General features: G+C 34.8%; 1 protein-coding gene across 1 annotated transcript in view; it reads left to right on the top strand.

Moving 5' to 3' along the window:
* ADGRG6 (adhesion G protein-coupled receptor G6) overlaps positions 1-18,827 on the top strand; it is a gene marked incomplete at its 3' end in the record, with an annotated part of 101,641 nt that overhangs the window by 66,444 nt on the left and 16,370 nt on the right. The window contains exons 9-17 of the mRNA XM_084283675.1: positions 3,681-3,823; positions 4,524-4,638; positions 6,801-6,862; positions 8,110-8,317; positions 8,780-8,945; positions 11,983-12,123; positions 14,777-14,893; positions 16,004-16,049; positions 16,979-17,085. Of these exons, the coding sequence (XP_084139801.1) occupies positions 3,681-3,823; positions 4,524-4,638; positions 6,801-6,862; positions 8,110-8,317; positions 8,780-8,945; positions 11,983-12,123; positions 14,777-14,893; positions 16,004-16,049; positions 16,979-17,085 (1,105 nt within the window). The remainder of the gene's footprint in view (positions 1-3,680; positions 3,824-4,523; positions 4,639-6,800; positions 6,863-8,109; positions 8,318-8,779; positions 8,946-11,982; positions 12,124-14,776; positions 14,894-16,003; positions 16,050-16,978; positions 17,086-18,827) is intronic.

Raw genomic sequence — 18,827 nt, 5'->3', positions numbered from 1 at the left:
TTCTGTGATCTCTTCTTATCTCCAAAGCCAAAATAACAGCAAGATTTGTAAAGAATATAATACTGACTTTTTTTTTTTTTTAAATATGCCTGTGTCATTAGGCAAATTTCCACTTTAATTCAGAGTCCCTGAGAATTTAGGTGCTTTAAAAATTATTTTTTGTACTTTAAATCAAATAACATTAACAATGAAACAAATTAGTAGTGATTTGCTTGAACAATTTGACCACCACAATTAGTTCAGCCCATCTAGCACAACCAAAATAAGAGCAGAAACATGCACTGCTAATTATCAGCCAGGTATCTGCAGGTATGAGTCTGTGCTGTGCAGCTCGCCTGGTTCATTGCTAATCCTTTCTCCAAGCTCCTTGCACTGTGTAGCAGCAAGAGCACAACCCATGTGTAGGCACACTGTCCTGGAATAGCTCTGAGTCACACTGCCCGAGAAGAAAGCTGCCTTTGTGGTAGGCGCCACGGCAGCGCAGGCATCCCCACCATCCCCCGTGCCCCCGGTCTGGGTGCAGCAACAGCAGCCTTCTCTCTCCAAGCCAGCGTAGCTCAGTGGGCCAAGGCAAAGCGAGACAGACACTGGTCTTCCTGGCTTTCCTTGCTCCAGCTGTCACCATTTCACTAAAAGAGAAGAGAGGCATAAATGAGTAGCCCATTTTGTTTACCCACACAGCAGTCCTTTTTTTTTTTTTTTTTTTTGTATTGACAGCAGCAATACTGGCAGTACAAGTTACTGTGGGTGATGTAATTCGTAATTGATTGCTGCTGTGAGAATCCATCTGCTTTCATATGGCACATAATATGGGATGTATGGTTGGCTATATAAAATCCCATGGCAGAAGCACAGCATGCCACTATTGCCTATATTACCATTTATTTAAGCGTGGGCTTGTTTCACAAATTGAGAATTTTGTTCTTCACCATTAAAATGTTTTCTTTTGGGGATCCGAGTGTGACAAAAGTGGAAGGAAGTACTCAGCTCCATATTGCATCAGCTGTCAAGTTAAAAGGTATTTATTTACTTTGGGAAGCTAGCATGAGTCATTCTGAAAAGTTTATAGAAATTGTTTTCATCATAAAATGGAACAGGTTTTTATTACATGGTATACTTGACTTGTGCTCTACAAGTTTCTCAAAACAACAACAACAACAACAACAAAAAACAATAACAAACAACAATAAAAAATAACAGAATGGTTTAACAGATTATTTTTATGAGTTCTTCATAATCAATATTTTTCCCCGTAATCATTCAAGATAACTGTAACCAGTCCTACCTCATCTATCATTATCCCTATAATTGTTCAAGATAAAGGTAACCAGTCCTACCACATCTATCATTATCCCTTCTGTTTTGTTGCCTTTCTCCCTCTGAGCAGTTACGGGTACTAAATATCATCTTAGTTTGCTGTGAGTACTGCAATAAGCAGCATCGTAGTAGCAGTGACTGCTCACTTATGACTTCTGCTTTGCAGCCAAAGTGCTGAGGTAGGGAGTGGCATCAGTATATTAAGTTTTCCTCTTCTGAAGTAAAGGGAATACATGTTTGAAGCCAGAATCTTTTAGGAAAGATGATTAAGTGCCAGGAGACTCTGGGGCTAAAGTACTGGAGGGCTGAAAGTGCTGGCAAATCTCTAGGCAATTTCCATACTTCTGCTAAAAATAAATGTTATAATAAACTGGAGCCTCGTAATATATCTGAGGTATACAGCAAGAGCCTGCTAATGCACATCCACCCTGCTGTTGTTATTGCTGTGTGTTAACCACTCCACTGAGACTAAAGGAATGTTAGAAGGAACTTCATGTATCTGAGAGCAGGTCAGAAGCAACCTGGCCAGGGATAGCTGGAATTTCCCTGCTAAAATACATCCCTAGGGAAAAAAAAACAAGCCAAGACAGCAGGTAACTTATAGTCACATTTTTATCTTCTCCTTCAGCAACAAGTTAAAAATCAAACAGTTATGACAAGAAAGAAGGAAAGGGTACTGATGCTCAAAAGAAAACAAAACTGCCAAACAATGACATGTACATTTCTTTACTTATGGGTCACATCTGCAACAGTGAAATGTGTGGAGTATTTAGTTCACATTCATGATTTATGAAGGCTTTATGAAGCTTGTTTTTTTGTTGTTGCTTTTGTTTTTCCCTAGACTGGGAGCTTGTTTTCTAATATCAGTTCTTTTAATGCTGTTTCACTAGTAAGAATGCTTCAGAATTACTGGTCGAAGGTATGTACTTTTCAACACTGTCTGACAGCAAGAGGGTTTAATCCATCGTCTAACAGCAACATCTGTATGAAAAGCTGTAGTTTTATACTGCACCACACTAGGCACCTCCAGAAAATGCAAATCTGGGCTGTCATCTTGGGGGTGGCTCTCTGGAAGATTTTCAGAAATGAAGCACCAGTCTCTATAGGAGGGGTTTCCTGAAATCCCTACCAGTCCATGTCCATACAGCACCCCTGAAGATTTTGTTTCCTATCCTTCTTCAAGCAGGCCACCAGACCCTTTTGCTCACTGCTGCTTCCTTGCAATGGGGGGTCCCCACTGAAAGCAGCTTTGTTTGGTGTGTGCCCTGCTCACTGCATGTGTGCTGGCAATACTGACGCTTCCCAAGCTGCCAGGAACTGCTCGTACACCAGGAAGGTCTGTCTTCATTCAGGCTGCTGGGCATCCACAGGCTAAGATGAAGACAGCCTAAAGAAGGCTTACTTTTTCCTTTTTTCCACATTTTTGCTCCCGTGGAGATCCAATGTTCCATGCTTCAGTGGCGTCACCTCCTACTAGACAGAGCCAAGCAATCCTCTTGGGTACCGACATATGCTGTTCTCCAACATGTGTTTTCTGTGTCCCCAGAGGAAATTTTTCAGCCTTCCACTCTCAGCTTCTTTCCTGTGTCCTGTTAGAACTGCTTTTCTTGTTCATTATTTCCCTTCCAGAGAAACTATGTTTTTGGACAAGGGTGGAGACTGTTTTATTTCTCTCACAGGAAAGAGACTTGGGCACTTTGAACTACTTCTTATGCCCAAGAAAGTAGCAGTGGGCTACAGTACAAAACAACTATTACTGCTCAACCTTGAATTAGTCATCTGAGTAACTAGACTTTTCTAATTAGAACTAAAAGTTTCAGAAGTGTGTTAGGGTGTTTTTCATGCTATCAAAATTTGGGCATCTAAATATTAAGCATCTGTTCTTTGTTAGTCTTCTAGCCTTCTTCTGTAGACATTAGAGAGATAGTCCCTCCAGAGGATGACTTGTCCCATCCTGACAAGTTTTCTGAACTGGGAAGAATCAGCTTTTAAGTTCCTAAGCAACCTAAATTTTTTTAATTTAATTAGGAGCCATTTATAACTGGGCATTGGACACTGACAATTAAGAATATGTTTTGCTTTCATCTTTTAATAAATTTTACAGTAATCTAAATCTTCTGAAAATATTTCTTAGCTCTTTTGATGAGCTGCTTCTTTAATGGTAACTGGAAGATTGCATTTCCCAGCCATAAATTCTATTTGTGTCCCTGTACATACAAAAATAATGATTTACAGATAATGAACAACATTGTCTTGGTGACATTGTTACATACTGAGAAAACCAGAGTCTGTCAGATATTTTTACTTCCCCACCTTTGGGCTCTTCTGTTCTGACTCAAACATTTGGACAATTTTCCCTGCAGTTTTGAGGTTTTGGCTCTTCTGGTTTATAATTCTACCAACAACATTAACTTAGAAGAAGAAGAGATCCGACAGAAGCTCATAAGTAATAATAATTCCATACCAGGGGAATATAAACTTCAGACCGTGGAAGTTGATCCAGTGGGTAAGTAGTTGTCAGCTTTGTTACACAACAGATTTCATTTGCTTGTCCAAAAATAAGTATATTCTGTGTCAAAATAATAACGTATTCCCAAATGGTATGGCTATATCAGATTTGGAATTGTCCCTTTAAGCCTTATTGAACCACTCATCTCAGAGAACCATCCTCAAGATATCTCATTTTGAAACAAGTATAGATTTACTATTTGTCCAGATTGCTTCAGTCAGTGTTTTGCCATCTGGTTGGGACAATTTCTGCCAGTTGCTTTGGTAGTTTGGTGATAAAGAAGTGTGATATACAGCTAGAGATATTCTGGACCTCCAAGACCCCTCATGCCCACTCCTCAACCCTGTTTGTTTGTGCTTCTGCCAACTGCTGTCCTTAATCAAAATTTATAAATTTTCTTCTAGCTCTTGTGTATCACCCATCTTTTCCCATTAATTTTCCAGTCAGAGATTGCCCTTCCTTTGGGAGGGAGGAGGGTGAGGCTGGTGGAATGCAGCGTGCTCATTCTGGGCTTTTCCTTCAGCAGCAGCAGTATATTTTGTCCCCAGTTGTGAACCCTTCCCTTACCACCACTTTATAGATAACATCAAAACATTTCATTTGAAGATGTGTGTGCTGCAGAACAGCTGAGAACAAGAAATGGAAGATGTCATATGAGGAAATTTGTAATTAACCCAGATATACTTTTATTTTACAGAAAAATGTTTAGCTGAAGAAAACCCTCCAAACTATTTTTGGCCAGATACTAGACCAACTGTGACTAACTTTACATTTTGCCATGGGAGCTCAGTTCAGATTGCATCAAGAACCTGGTAGGTGGTCAAACACCATAGAAACTGAGAGCTTCAGCTGCAGCTTCCTGGTTATGTTAAACTACATCCTCTGTAATGGATGCCACTAACTGGTATCATATTTCAGGAGAAGAATTTTCATGTTGTGAGGTATCATGTGTGTACAGTAAGGACATGTACGTCATTAGTGAAAAATAAATAAATAAATAAAGCTCGTCTACCACTTCTGTAGGGTATATTGAGAGTCATGATTAATATATGATCAAAGTGACTATAAAAGTAGTAATTTCTTACAGAGCTGCCTTCTTCAAGACATGATGTTTATGTTGCCAAAATCAAACATCTGCTACCACTCCACTACTACTGTCTGACTTGTATAAGAAATTTTCAACAAAACTCTATGTAGATGAGGCATGCATTTAGTTTAAACAAGAACTTCTCTTCCAGATACAAGAAAGAAAAAGAAATCCTTTGACATAAGAATTTTATTAGTAGTTAGTCATAACTGAAGGTGCTGTTAGTCTAACACTTAAAGATTTGGACTTGTGTTTTTAAGGTTTAAAGTTTAGGATAATTTTCTCCTAATGTAAGCTTTCATTGTGAACATCTACAAACGATTGGTTTGTACATGTTTAGGCTTAGGATAAAACATCTTTAGTTTTAGGTTTAGGATAATTTTCTCCTAATGTAAGCTTTCTTTGTGAGCGTCTACAAATGATTTAAATGCTGTATCTCCACTTCCCATTTGTAAAATGGGAATATTATTACTTCCTTTGATATATTACTAAAACAATACAACTTTGATCTCCTTTGAGTGCCTTGAACATGGCAATGATGCAATATTAATTAATCTCTTCAGTATTTAGGATGATCACAATTAAATGCAACACAGTAGTCTCATCCACCCACATTACATCTGGAACATGTTCTGAGAAGACCAGATTTTTTACTTTTTGCAAACAATATGGCAACATGGATATGAATCGGCTTTGAGGTTCTGTGCCAAACAGGAAAGCAACTAGCAATTACATTTAACTAACTCACTTCCTCAGTTTCTTAATCTTACACAAGAGCTGCTAGATTCTGATTGACCGAAGTTTGCTGTAAAGTAAGTAGTGTAGGGGTCAAACTGTTTTTATGTCAGAGCCTCAGAAACATTAAAAATTAAGGCTTCTGGCCTTTGCTGCCCCACTGTTGCTTATCTTTATTGTTCATTTGTGGTATAAACAATACCATTGATAGTCTGTGTGCAGCACTTTTTTAAAAAGAAAACTACTGTGCTCTGCGCTGTGATGTGCTTTCCATGCCTCTGCCTCCACTAGCTTTTGCCAATATGGAGCACAGGTATGGTGTGTTTTTTTCTGAGAAAAAAAAAAAAAAAAAAAGAAAAAAAGGAAGCTGTACCAATGGTGTCTTCTAGCCCTGTGCTTCCCTGAGTAGATAGTATGCTATTACAATAAAGGTGATCAACCAAGGAATATCTTTATTCTCTTATGTGTTATCAAGGATAACTTTTTTCCTTTCTCCATCCTACCTTTGCCATAGGCATAGGTGGCGTGATTGTCCAAAAAGAAAACCTAGGGGAAAATGTTTAATTTTGGAGCCATATCTGGGTAGTTTTCTATGGTAAAGTTTTATAGAAAAAGCATTCTGAAAAAAAATATGTTGTCTCTTTATGTCTGCCACTCACTTTGGACCTGAACCCGGTAATGACCTTCTCTGGTTTTCACAGGTAGCATAAGTTTCTATCTGCTCATAGCTCCTGTTCATGTTCTTCTAAGCTATTACCACTTGTTGCTGACCTGATCAAAGCTATTTATATCAAAGAAAAAATATAGAAACAACATCTGATTAGGCCACAATAGTGACATAATAGTTTGTTTGGGTCTTTTCTGAAATAGAAGACCAGAATGATGCAGTCAGTTTACCAAGTCAGCATAGGCAGCATAGGAATCAGATGGGAATCTGTCCAAAAGAACTGTTATATGTGTATGTTTTTTTTTTCTTCTCAGCACTGTCACTTAACAAGTCACATATTTCCACTGTCTAGCATATATATTTCATTTCAGCTGGAGCTGTGTTGCTAGGAAATTTGTGAATAGAGAGTATTGTACCACAATGACACCTACAAAACAATTACAAAACATTTACATAATGTTGCTATTGTCATTTTTCTTCTTTAGCTATTTGGGTCTGCAGAATTATACATCATACTGGGGCCAACCAGATCTTAGAAATTGCACAGGTAAGTGTACGCATATTAATCTTTGGATAAAATACTAGTTTTGTGTTCTTTGTTTTCTACCTAGCATAAGGAAGTTACACTAAGGACTACCTTCCCCATTTATGCTAAATCTTTTTAAAAAATCAGTGCAAAGTGTTTAAACTCTAGGGAAGTGCACCAAATTGATTCCAGCCCATCGATGCAAAGCTCTGGATATCAATTAATGAAATAAATCAAACTCTTCAGGTAATTTAAGCAAAACGGATGGTTGCCCTGATTTGATATTTAAATTCAGAAATTCTTTTAAAAAATTCCAATGCCCATATGGAACGACATTCCAATGGGACGTCTTTTTCATAGACTCATTCTTTTCTGTGAACTTATGATCAGACATTTTCAAATTTTTTCTCCATTTGAAAAATACCCTTTGATGTCATTCTGGCACTTAAAGGAATAACAAAATAAACAGAGAACCCTATTGACCGATGGCCCCCTATTTTAGTGCCAGAGTTAGAGAGGAGAGAAATACTCTCAAAGGTAATTCAAAGCTCAAATAAGCTGCTGTTCTGCATTGCTTTCTCAGAGAAGACTCTTTTTCCTTCTCCACTGGTAGAGATTTGTGGGAAGCCTGGCTACCTAGTTTAGTTGATTGTGATGAGTACTTACAGTCAGGCTATATGAAAACATTTTTTATTGTAGAATGAACATTCTACGGTAAATGTAGCTAAAGCCACATTATAAAATACAACATTAAAAGCAACAACAACAAAAACACAGAGGCAGACAGAAGGCTGATGGTCTTTCCAAATCTTATTTGTGATTATCGCATAAATATTTTGAAGTTGCACAATATTACTACTTACATTATTTTTCTAGTGTCACCAAACATAGTTTAAAAAGCGGTTTACACTAATGATTTGCCACAGGACACAATTTCAAACTATCCTGATCAGGAAGGTTCTTCTGCTTAAATTTGCTTGTGTATTGTGCTTGCCAGCTCTCTGATTAAGAGTTCAGACATATGAAGGAACCAGTAACATTCATAATGGGGTCAGACTTTCTCGCTTATGTTTAAAAGAGTGAATATTTTGTAAGTAATAGTGACTTTGGGATACATTTGTTCCTCTTCAATAGGGGAACAAAAGTAGTTTTTCTCATTAAAAAAAAAAAAAAAAAGAGGATAGAGGATAAGGAGAGAAAAAAAAAATAATATATTCCTTGCTTTCCTTTTTTTCTCATTTTGATTCATGTTATGTGTACACTTACAGAAAATGCAGCTGATATTGCCAATCAGCTTCTGAATCTCACTGGTGAAGGGCAGCAGTTAACCTCAGACAAAGTAAATGATGTTGTCCAGAAGCTCAAAAAAATTGTGAATGATGAAGAAATTGATGAATCTCTGGGTTCTACTGTGGTGACAATTTTTTCCAATATTCTAAATAGTTCAGACAGTGTATTGGCAGCATCATCATCAGAGTAAGTATTTCTGTGTTTCAGAGAAGTTTTCAAGAGCAACTTCTTTCCATATATATAGAAATAATTGCAGTAAAGAAAACTTTTTTTTATTTCTATGAAAAAAAAAAAAAAAAGAAATCCAAATGATAAAAACAGATATTTCTTCTTGTGCTAAAATTAACGTGCATAACAAAAATATGGAAAAGAAGTCTGCTGATGAATGACACAGCACAGATTTACGTATTGTTGGAAGATTATTTCAGGACCGGTGATATGTAGTTGGATACTTTCTGTCAATCAAAACCTTTTGTGTTCAACAGACATAAATTTACAGCTCAACAGTCTCCTTGCAAATATAAAGGTGGGTGACAGATACACAGAGGACAGCCTTAAGGTGGAGAGCATACATAAAGAGCACACATGACCATTGTTTTATTATCATTTTTTATTCAATTTTAAAAATAATTTTATTTCTGTTTTTAGAGCTCTAAAAACTATTGATGCCTTAGCTTTAAAAATTCAGTTCACCGGACCATCCATGAGTATTTCAACACGAAACCTCGCACTTGGAGTGTCTGCTATAAACTCAACTTCATTCAAAGGTTCTACTTTCAGTGTCAGTTCACAGAATAATGCATCTGATTTCCAGGTATGGTATGAGCAGTTTGAATATGAAATGTGCCAAGGATGTTTACTGTGATTAATATAAAACTATTTACAACCTCCTATTCTGCTCCTACTTTCTATTTCCATTTTCCTACAATCATCCAAGCAGATTAATGCAGTATATCTTGGAGTGGCAGGAAACACAGGTGAACGTACACAATCCATAGAGATGAAAAATAATTTGCTTACAAATCCAGAATAGATTTTATCTTTTCCAATTAAAAGGGAAAATAATCTTTAACAGTCTAATGTATTACCCATTGTACAGTGAAAACACCATTGATGAGTTTCATGTTTAGAATAATACAGATAAATGTAGATATCTACATGTAGCTTTCTGCAGGTACAACACGTGTTCAACAGTATAGTGTAAACACCTACTTCAAAGGCCTAAAGACAATCCTTCATCCACATGTAGGTTCATAGACTTGTGCCATTTGGGAAGTCCAAGGGTGTTCAAGACACTCACATGGAGCTTGACCAATCAGCTCCAAAAATCAAAGGACAGGTCTTCAGTGCTACATTATCTAGACATTAAGTTAGATATTTGTCATGACCTCAATATATTTTTTCATCTTTATTCACAAATGAAAATGCACAAACATCTAACAGCTATGAAATAACATTCAAGATATACATGAGCATCTGCTGGGATTTTTCTAAAGGTTCTGTGGAAATCTGTAGTAATGAGCTGCCTGGACTTTTTAAAACAATTTCAGGACATGCCTGTTTGCATCTAAAGAACATAAGTACTTTAAAAAATTTAGTCCAATGTATTTTTCATAGTTATATAAGTCAATGATAGAGGTAATGTCATCACAAACTCTCTTTTTGTGAAAAATACGGAAAATACTAAATGGCGAAAAAACAAACAAACAAACAAAAACACCTATAATTAGGGCCAGAGGGCCCAAATCTGAATTGAGAGAAAACATAGCTTTATGATATTGGTAAAAGAATAATTGCTAGAGTATAAGTATCTAATAGACCAAATTTATTCCTGTAGCAAATTGGCAAAACAACAATCCTATCATAATTTTATAAAGTACGTTTTACTATAAAAATAAATAAATTAATTAATTAATAAAGACATTGTTTAACAGTAGTAGTACTACTATAGGCTATCAGCCTTTTATTTGCTATGTAGACTTTGGAATTAAAGTCAATTGCTGGTTTAAATAGATGCAAATGGATTTAATGTACATGTATGAGTTTTCTCTTATTTATATTCATAGAAGTTTAGGCTAAACTTTCTTTGAATCAATTTTATTTGAATTGCTTGCTGATTTTAAATCTACTTTTGTTTAGTTCTCATATTAATGAAGCTCAATAAGTGATTGTTCTTTGATTGTTATCAAAGGAACAATTCTCCTCTAGATTTCATTCTGTATTTATGGAAAGAGGGAAGGAAAAATTCTGAAATGAGGTTTGGGATGTTTGCACATATAATAAGAATTACCATCTGTGTCTTGAGGACATCCAGGAATTTTCTTGCCCTGGAATCATTTATTACAACACTGTCTAAATAATCATAAAATCCAAACTCCATCAAATTATTTATAATGTTCCTATTGGAATACGAGTTTGTTCTCAGACTTTTACATTTCCAGCAACTGATTGAGAACTCTTAGCATCTTAGCTGACTTTTCTACTAGTAAAGTCAGCAGCAGCTGTGGTCACAAATTATATTTTCCATGCATATCAGGAAAGACACTTGCTATCCTTGCTGTAGGGAGATTCCCTTGTGAAAGCCCAGTCTTTTCACCAGTGATGTGATGACCAGGCTCATCAGGGATCATTAAGCTCTTCAAACTGTATGTCAGAGTGTTTCCAGATTTTCTTTCATAGATAACAAGCAAATGTATCCATGGCAATTTGGAAAGATTCTATTTTAGTCCCTTGTGTCTTTATGTTTCTTGCCAAAACTTTGGCTGAGTTAGCTTTTAGTGATTCATATTATTAAATCGTTCCTGTAATACATCCACACTTCTTCATAGAAGCCTCTTCCACTTCATTTGCAGACAGTACCTATTGGGACATCTTTATCACATGCGCACTTTCTGTTTAATGTGGCGGAATTATACCTTGAAAACCTTTTATTCAAGTGCTTTTAGCTTTGTTAGGAGATACTTATGAACTACTAGTTATTAATTTCCAGTGGTGCCTGTTCATCACAGTAAGTCGGTGAAAAATTTATATTTAGAATTTAAATAAATCACTAGCCTATAACTTGTAACTTCCTCTTTGCTAATGTGAGAGGCATAAATAACAGTTGCCTCAGAAGAAGTAAGGAGTGTGAATTTCCTATCTTGCAGTAAATTTATTGAACACTTTTATAATAGAGCCAGTATTAGGTGGCTTACTCTTCTACCTTTGATGAATAGGGTGGCACACCTTGAGTTTGCCATGGTGTAAGTGTATGCAGTCAGAGAATTGCTCTGTGAAAGCTAATGAAATATGAGTTTGCATAGATGTAGAGAGGTGACACTAATTACTTGAAAGTCTCCCTCTTTTAACAGAGAAACTAGAAAAGTTAATAAGAAAATTAATTCAGATGTTCAAATCAAGCAAAAAAAAAAAAAAAAAAAAAAAAAAACACAAACCAACTCAAGAAAGAAGGATTCAGAGCATATTTTCCTTTTCTCAACATTGTTTGGTATAAGGAATGTATTCTGACAGTTACTGAAAATTATTTATGTCTGCCATTATTGCCATATCAGTATTTCCAAATCATCTTTATAGCAGTGGAGGAGGTTTTTTTGTTTGTTTTATTTACTAATTTTGTGCAGCAGAATATTAATCTCATACTGCGAGAGTAGAGAATAAAAAAATCCTAAGCCTTTTTTTTTTTTTTTTTTTGATTGAATTAGTTCTTGCATAGGTATGGGTAAAATTAATGTTAACAGTTCTAGTCCAATGGTTTAGATATTGTCAAGAAGGGTTTGAACCCAGCTGTTCACAGTAGATGGCTTACTTTTTGTTTGAATATGTTCTTTTCTTGTGCTGTTTTTATTTAACAGATAGACTTTGACAAGGACCAGACAAATGCCTTTGCTTCTGTTGTTCTGCCACCAAGTTTATTGAAGAATTTAAGTCAAGATGACTTTGAAATTATATCGAGGGCTCAATTTACTTTCTTCAATAAGAATGGCCTTTTTCAGGTAAACTTTAATGAGTTTGAAGTAGTTTCAGCTACGATGAGTCAAAGGCAGCTGCCAAATGTTTCCTGTAATGTAATTTCACAGCATTTCATGTGTTACAGGAACGAGTTGGTGATAGCAAATGTAGGCATTAGGGATATCATAGTGACAAAATAACCATAGCATCGACATTGAATTAGAGTGAGCAATTTGAGTGCACATTCTAGTCACATGTGAGATAAACTTTTTTTAAAAGTAATCAACAGCAAGCTATATCCAAGCTGATTATAATCAGTGTAAAGTAGCAAAACCTTTTAAAGGGCACATCTTCCATAGCAATGCATTGATATAGGTGCTTGATGTTCAGTGGAGATGGGTTCTTTTATATCAGCTGGGAATTTGGTGTGTAGTACAGCTAAATATTCTTTCTTTCTCTTTTCATTGAAAGAGTTTATTGACAGTCATGTCCAATGGCCTACTTATATCCAGTTTGAAACTCTGGGCTGCTGGTCACTGTACAGAGAACATTTTTTTTCTATACATACTGTTCTTTTCATGTGTTCTCATAAGCACACCATTTTTTAGTGTTACCCAGATGTATTTAAAGACAACCTGGTTATCCTGGTTATAGAATAAGGACAGCAATATTTGTGTCTGAAAACAGAAGGGATACAGGTGGATTTGCTATTTTTCTCCTTTGGGTCCCATCACATGGTAATTATAAATACTTCCTGCATGGTTAATGTCAAAAAAAAAAAAAAAAAAAAAAAAAAAAAAGAGGAAGAGTTTCACAGTTTGAAAAAAAAAAAAAAAAGTTCATTTATAGGGAAACACTGTTTCATAGTGAACTGTAGGCTAAGCCTCAGAAGGCTTCAGTTTGTTTTCCCATTAGTATTTTAAATGACCTTTGGCTCTTGTATATCCGGAGAACTCTGTAGTATTGTATTGTCTCTATATTATCATTTCTATTGGCAGTGTATCCAGATTCTTAAGATAATCTAGGCAAGAAAATACTCATGGCCCTCAGTTGCCTTCTAAAATACACCCTAAAGTATCTTTAACTATTTAAAATAGTATTCTTTTTAAGGCCACTTTTAAGAAAAACAGGATGAATATATTTAATAAAGAAACTGGGAGAATATAGATACATGATTGTCATAATGGCATAAAATCATACAAAGTCAAAATGTGTCCAGGAAGGAAGGAAGGAAGATTACAACTAAAATTCCCTACAGTATTTTGTGTGGTTTTTAAATTGTTCATGTGTGATGTTCAATAAGATTAATTAAAATGTGTGAAAATCACATTCTAGTAAGTGTAAAAATAAAGTCAAAAAAAAAAGACTAATGACAGTCTCAAAAAAAAATAAATATTGTCACGCTGTCTCAATCCCCATGACTTTATGCATTAGTATAAAATTATTCCACGAATATATTTATTCCAATTTCAATAGCATTCCACTGTTATTAGCTGTATTTTCTATAAACATTCACTGTAACAATGAAACATCATACTTTACAGCACTGGAGTTTTTTGTGTGTGTGTTTTGTTTGTTTTTTTTTAGTTGCAACTGATAAAGTGCTCTCAAGCTTTATCCTGTCATTCATTGAAATCTGATGGTTAAGCTATTCAGGGTGAGACTCATTTCACATATGGTAGGTGTGTTCAGAGTAGATACTTACACCTAAACTGTTGTCCATAAGCTGCCCTCAGTGCCAGTCAATGGAAAGGAATGGACACAGACAAGGTGTGACACAGCTCATCCTAGTGCAGGAGTAGGCATTGGTTCCCCAAACAAAAGAGAACAGTGCCATTTGCATCACCCCAAGTACTGCCTGACAGATGTGGCAATGAACCTATAACAGACTTACTGGAGACGAGGGAGGATACCTTAAAGCCTCTAAAGTGAGCACATACTTTTAGGCAACTGCAGCAGGTAGTGTATTAGAAGTCCTAACTTCCTTGTTTCCCATAAGGTCAAACAGGCTTCTAGCTATTCAGACTTTAATGGAAATTCTTCAAAGGAAAATTCTACTTGCAAAACACTTCCATTTTAATAAATCATCAGATTCCAATGAAAAGATCTCTTTTGGAAAATTCTCCACTTGATACTTTTTCACTGCAGGTTATAAATGGTATTGATATCATCAGTCTCCTGATGATAAAATAAGACCTTACAGTGTCTATCTAGCATTGCTTTGGATTTGTTTACTACTTCTTGGTCTTTCATTTTAAGATGGAGGATGACTTAGCAACTATATACAGAAAAGAGGTTATTCTCCTAAAGCTTTACACCTAGTAAAAAGGATAGCAACAATAAGATAAGAAAGCTATTTCATTGTGTTAAGAGAAATACATGTATGTTAATCATTTCTGCCACATTGTTTGAGTTAGTGTCATCACACAAAAAGATTAAAAGGGGAAAGTATACCTTTTAACCTTTCTTTATAATAATGTCCTAATATATTTATGACTATAACGAAAATAAGGAAACTTCCATGAGGCAAATCCAGAATTTAGTTTTATAAACAAAATGTCCTTATATTACATGATTGAAATTGTAGAACTGCTGACAGTTTATTTATTCTGGCATGCTGCAAAAATAAAACTGTACTCTGGCTTTTATGTTATGTGCCTTGTAAGCATTTTTTATATTTTTCTGAATCTTTTAAAGGATGCAGAAACTCCTGCCAACTTGACCAGTTTTGTTGTGGCATGCAGTATTGGAAACATAACTATTCGGGATCTTCAGGATTATGTGAAGATTACAATTAAACATACCAAAACTCAAGTAAGAAGAGACTGATTATTCAGAGGAACAGGAACGTAGATTATATATAGTAAAGGCTGTGCATACAGCTTCATTGCATTGGGTGGATTTTGAGTATATATATTGAATGTAAACCCAAATGGAAATAAAATCTCTGAAAAAAAAAATAAGTAAGAAAAAAAGTAAAAATAAATCACTTCTCCATCCTCACACATTCCCAATCCATTCATGTTTTAGTATTTATCTGAAAGACTATTGATTCTGCTACTCACAAGCAATTTATGCAAATAATTCCAAGTAAAACCATTGTTCACAACCAGTTTGTGACCATGTTCATGACCAGGGACACTACATTTTACACTGGAACTTTAAAAAGACTTAAATTCTTTGACCATAATGAAATTGGTTTTTTCAATAGTTCCCCAAGGTTTTGTTGTCATATGGTTTCCTGCAAATGAAGAATGGGCAGAACCACATTTTAAAAAGATGACTAGAATTAATTTACAGAAATAAGGTCAAAATACAACCTTTTGGTTTGTGATGTTTCAAACAGTTGTCAGTAGCTACTGCAAAAGAGACAATAGCACTAGAGAAATTAAGAAAGAAGAAGTTGGTATGCAATACCTAAGAAGTTTGTTCATGGAATGAGAACCTGGCTCATAATTTTCACATAACTTCACCTTACATTTCATTATAATGATTATTTTAAGGTGAGGCACAACAACCTCCACTTAGGTTCAGCAGGCTTTTGCAGAGTTATGAGGCCATTTACATTAAGGATTCACTGAGAACTCATGAGGAAGTAAACAGTTAAAAATATTTAAGCTCTGTAAAGACATCATACTCATGGATAACTTTAGTGAGACAATAAAACTTCTCATTCTGAGGATGTGGAAAAGGAAGAGTGAAGATGAGAAGTGCTCTGTGATTTATAATTAGGGTAAATGTCTTCCTAAGGAGAATAAGGTCTGGTTTAACACTAGACAAAATTTCAACACTCCAAAATAATATTTTTTCTACTGCTTATCAAATGAAATGATATGTAGTAAAACATCTGCTGAAAATGCATACATGTTGATGAGATTTATATCTGAAGAGGTATAAAAGGTTTACTTTTGCATGTGTTCTTAGGAAGATCCTAAGCCTACCTGTGTCTTCTGGGATATGAATAAAAATGGTAAGTTTAAATATACTGTCATTTCTTTTACATTGGGAAAAAAGGTGTCAAAGTTGTATAATCAGTCTCAGTCTTGACCCTTTTTGCTTCTCTATTAGTCTTTGCAGAGTTAGTTAAATCTTTAAACTGTATAATTTCTTCTGTTTAGTAAGGTCACTAGTAACAGAAGATGTTAAATATTCTTACTAAAATATTTTAATGTAAATTTGGTTAATATTTTAAATCTGTATTTATTAATTAATACATGCAATTATATAAAAATATATATACATTATAAATGTGATATAAATACTATTATTTAATATATTATATATTAACATATATATCTACATAATATATATTATATGTATTTATATATTGTATATAGTATTTATTTATATATTAATAAATGTAATTTAAAAAAACTGTATATAAAGATTTTTATAAAGATGGAGGTAAAGATAAAGATTCTCTCTATCCATGCTGACTTGCATTACATATTGCAGAGAGCAACAACCCTCTGTTCCTAGGCCTCTGCTTTCTTGTGCCTGGGGATATGTGAATAGGAGGGCAGTATGTGCAGACATCACATCATGGTGGTAAAAGGGAGTAAAACCATGGTGTTATTGGGTAAAACTAAGGTGTGTCGTAATGCATGATACACATAGGTCTTATTCATCCATCAATAACCAAAAATCTCCCTACCTTTATTATAAATCTCCAACTATTGCTTCTGCTCAGTAGGCCATTATTGAGACACATGTCTGGTGGAATTCTCTAAAAACTATGAAATATAACAGTTTCTTCTTTACTGACTTTTTAATATTCAGTGATATTATATATTTATTATATATGCATTTCTGCATTTGCACAAGATGAAGCGAGGAATCCAATGAAAGAACAATACAAGTTTGTTGGAAAGTATAGTTTCTCTTGTTTCCTTTCCATAGGTGGCAATGGTGGCTGGAACCCTACGGGTTGCAAAGTGCAAGCAGAATCCAATGAAAATGAGACAGTTTGCTTGTGTAACCACCTCACACACTTTGGGGTCTTAATGGTAAGCAAACTCTCATTGTTCACTAAGTTATCTTTCCTAGGAACCGCAATGTAGTATTTCTCATGGGCCAAGACAACTTTCTTGATTCTTGTTTTATATGTTATTCCTTTTGCAAATGATTTTAACCTTAAAATATTTTCTCTGTTATTGATCATTATTATCATATAGTTTTTGTTGTTGTTGTTGTTTTATAACAAAGTACCTAATGATAAGTATTCAAGGATAAGGTAATCAATAAAGAAAATGAAAGAAGTGGACAATTATTATAAAATTAAAAAAAAAAAAAAAGTGCCCATAAAAAGAGTTGGATCAGACTTCAGAGTGATACCAAAATGCAAATAATATATTATAAAATCCAACTTCAAAACCAGGACATAGGTGAAAAACAAAGCCAGAATAAGGGATGGTAACACCAAGGCCCATTACTAACTCCTTCACTAGAGAAATCAAAAAGTCAGAGAATATTTACGGGGGAGAGGGGAAGTAAGAGAAAAGAATTTTTTAGAGAACAAGTTTAGACATTGTTTCAGAACAAAAAGTAGAGCATTGTATTTTCAGGAAATGTCCTGCAGTCAGCAAAATTGTTAATGACAATGAAAAGACAAGAGCACAGTAATTCCCCTTCATACTGAGATTCAAGGGGCTAAATTGCACCTTGGAAATTTTGCTTGCAAATCCAACAAGATTTATATCATTTTGATGTCAAAAAATATAAAGTAATAACTTCTTTTGCAATCTGTAAAACCGTATTTGCTGTTCACTTTTAAATGGCTGGTAGAGCTTAGTATATCAAGATGGACAAAGGTACCTTCAGCCTCAGCAGTATGACTCCTTCAGGTATTCAGGTGTCTCCAGCAATTTTCCTGCGTGATGTGTTTTTGAAAGAAAAAAATCTCAACATGAAAAAGATGGATTATTGCAATCTGATCTTAAAATTTGGTGATTTTTTAAACTTCAAAAGTAGGTTGAAATTTCTTTTGGTGAGAAATTAATATTCTTTGGCCTGTAAATAAAGCCTGCAGGAAAGATGTTGGCTTCTTATCAGAGTTATACCCCTAATGATTTTTATTATTTTTTTGATTTACCTTTTTGCAGTAGCACATAGGAATTAACTGCACAAGGAAGCTACAGACATTGATTTTTCAGCTTTGGCCTTCCAGAGCTTTCCTAACAGAATTGCTCTCTTCACATCATGTTCAGATGTCAATGTGAAATAGTCATAAGCTTTTTGTCCTTTTGCAAGCTAAATTGCAGTCTTGTTTCACTTTTCATCCTTGAATGGGGAAAAAAAAAAAAAAAAAAAAAAAAAAGGCTTTCTTTAGGATATACTCAATGAGTCCCTTCTCCTCCCTAAATGCTTTTGTGGCTTTAGGAAATAAGGCAGAAGTTCTTTGAATCTGGGCTGTGTTCCAATAGATTTTGTACACATTTTTGACTTTTTAAATTGCTTTTCTATTTCAATAATCTTTTCTGACTTTCATTTAGATATTAAATTGCTTTCAGATAACACTCTCTTTATATATATAAGGTTGGGACAGGGTGTAAAAAACTGCATACAGCTCCTTTATTTTTCTATGAAGAATGGCATGTTTTGTAGTCTTTTGTTGGTATCTTTTTGCTAGATGATTTTGCTTGGGATAATAGTTACACTGACTGTAGAATAGACACCATCATATGCTAGTATTTGCTCACATTTATTCCACGGTGATATAGATCCAAACATCCTCATTATTTCTTTTCCT

This window comes from Netta rufina, assembly GCF_964035555.1.
Source record: "Netta rufina genome assembly, chromosome: 3".
Taxonomy (NCBI): Eukaryota; Metazoa; Chordata; class Aves; order Anseriformes; family Anatidae; genus Netta; species Netta rufina.
The sequence above is the reverse complement of the archived record's forward strand: the minus strand, read 5'-3'. Positions and strand labels throughout refer to the sequence as shown.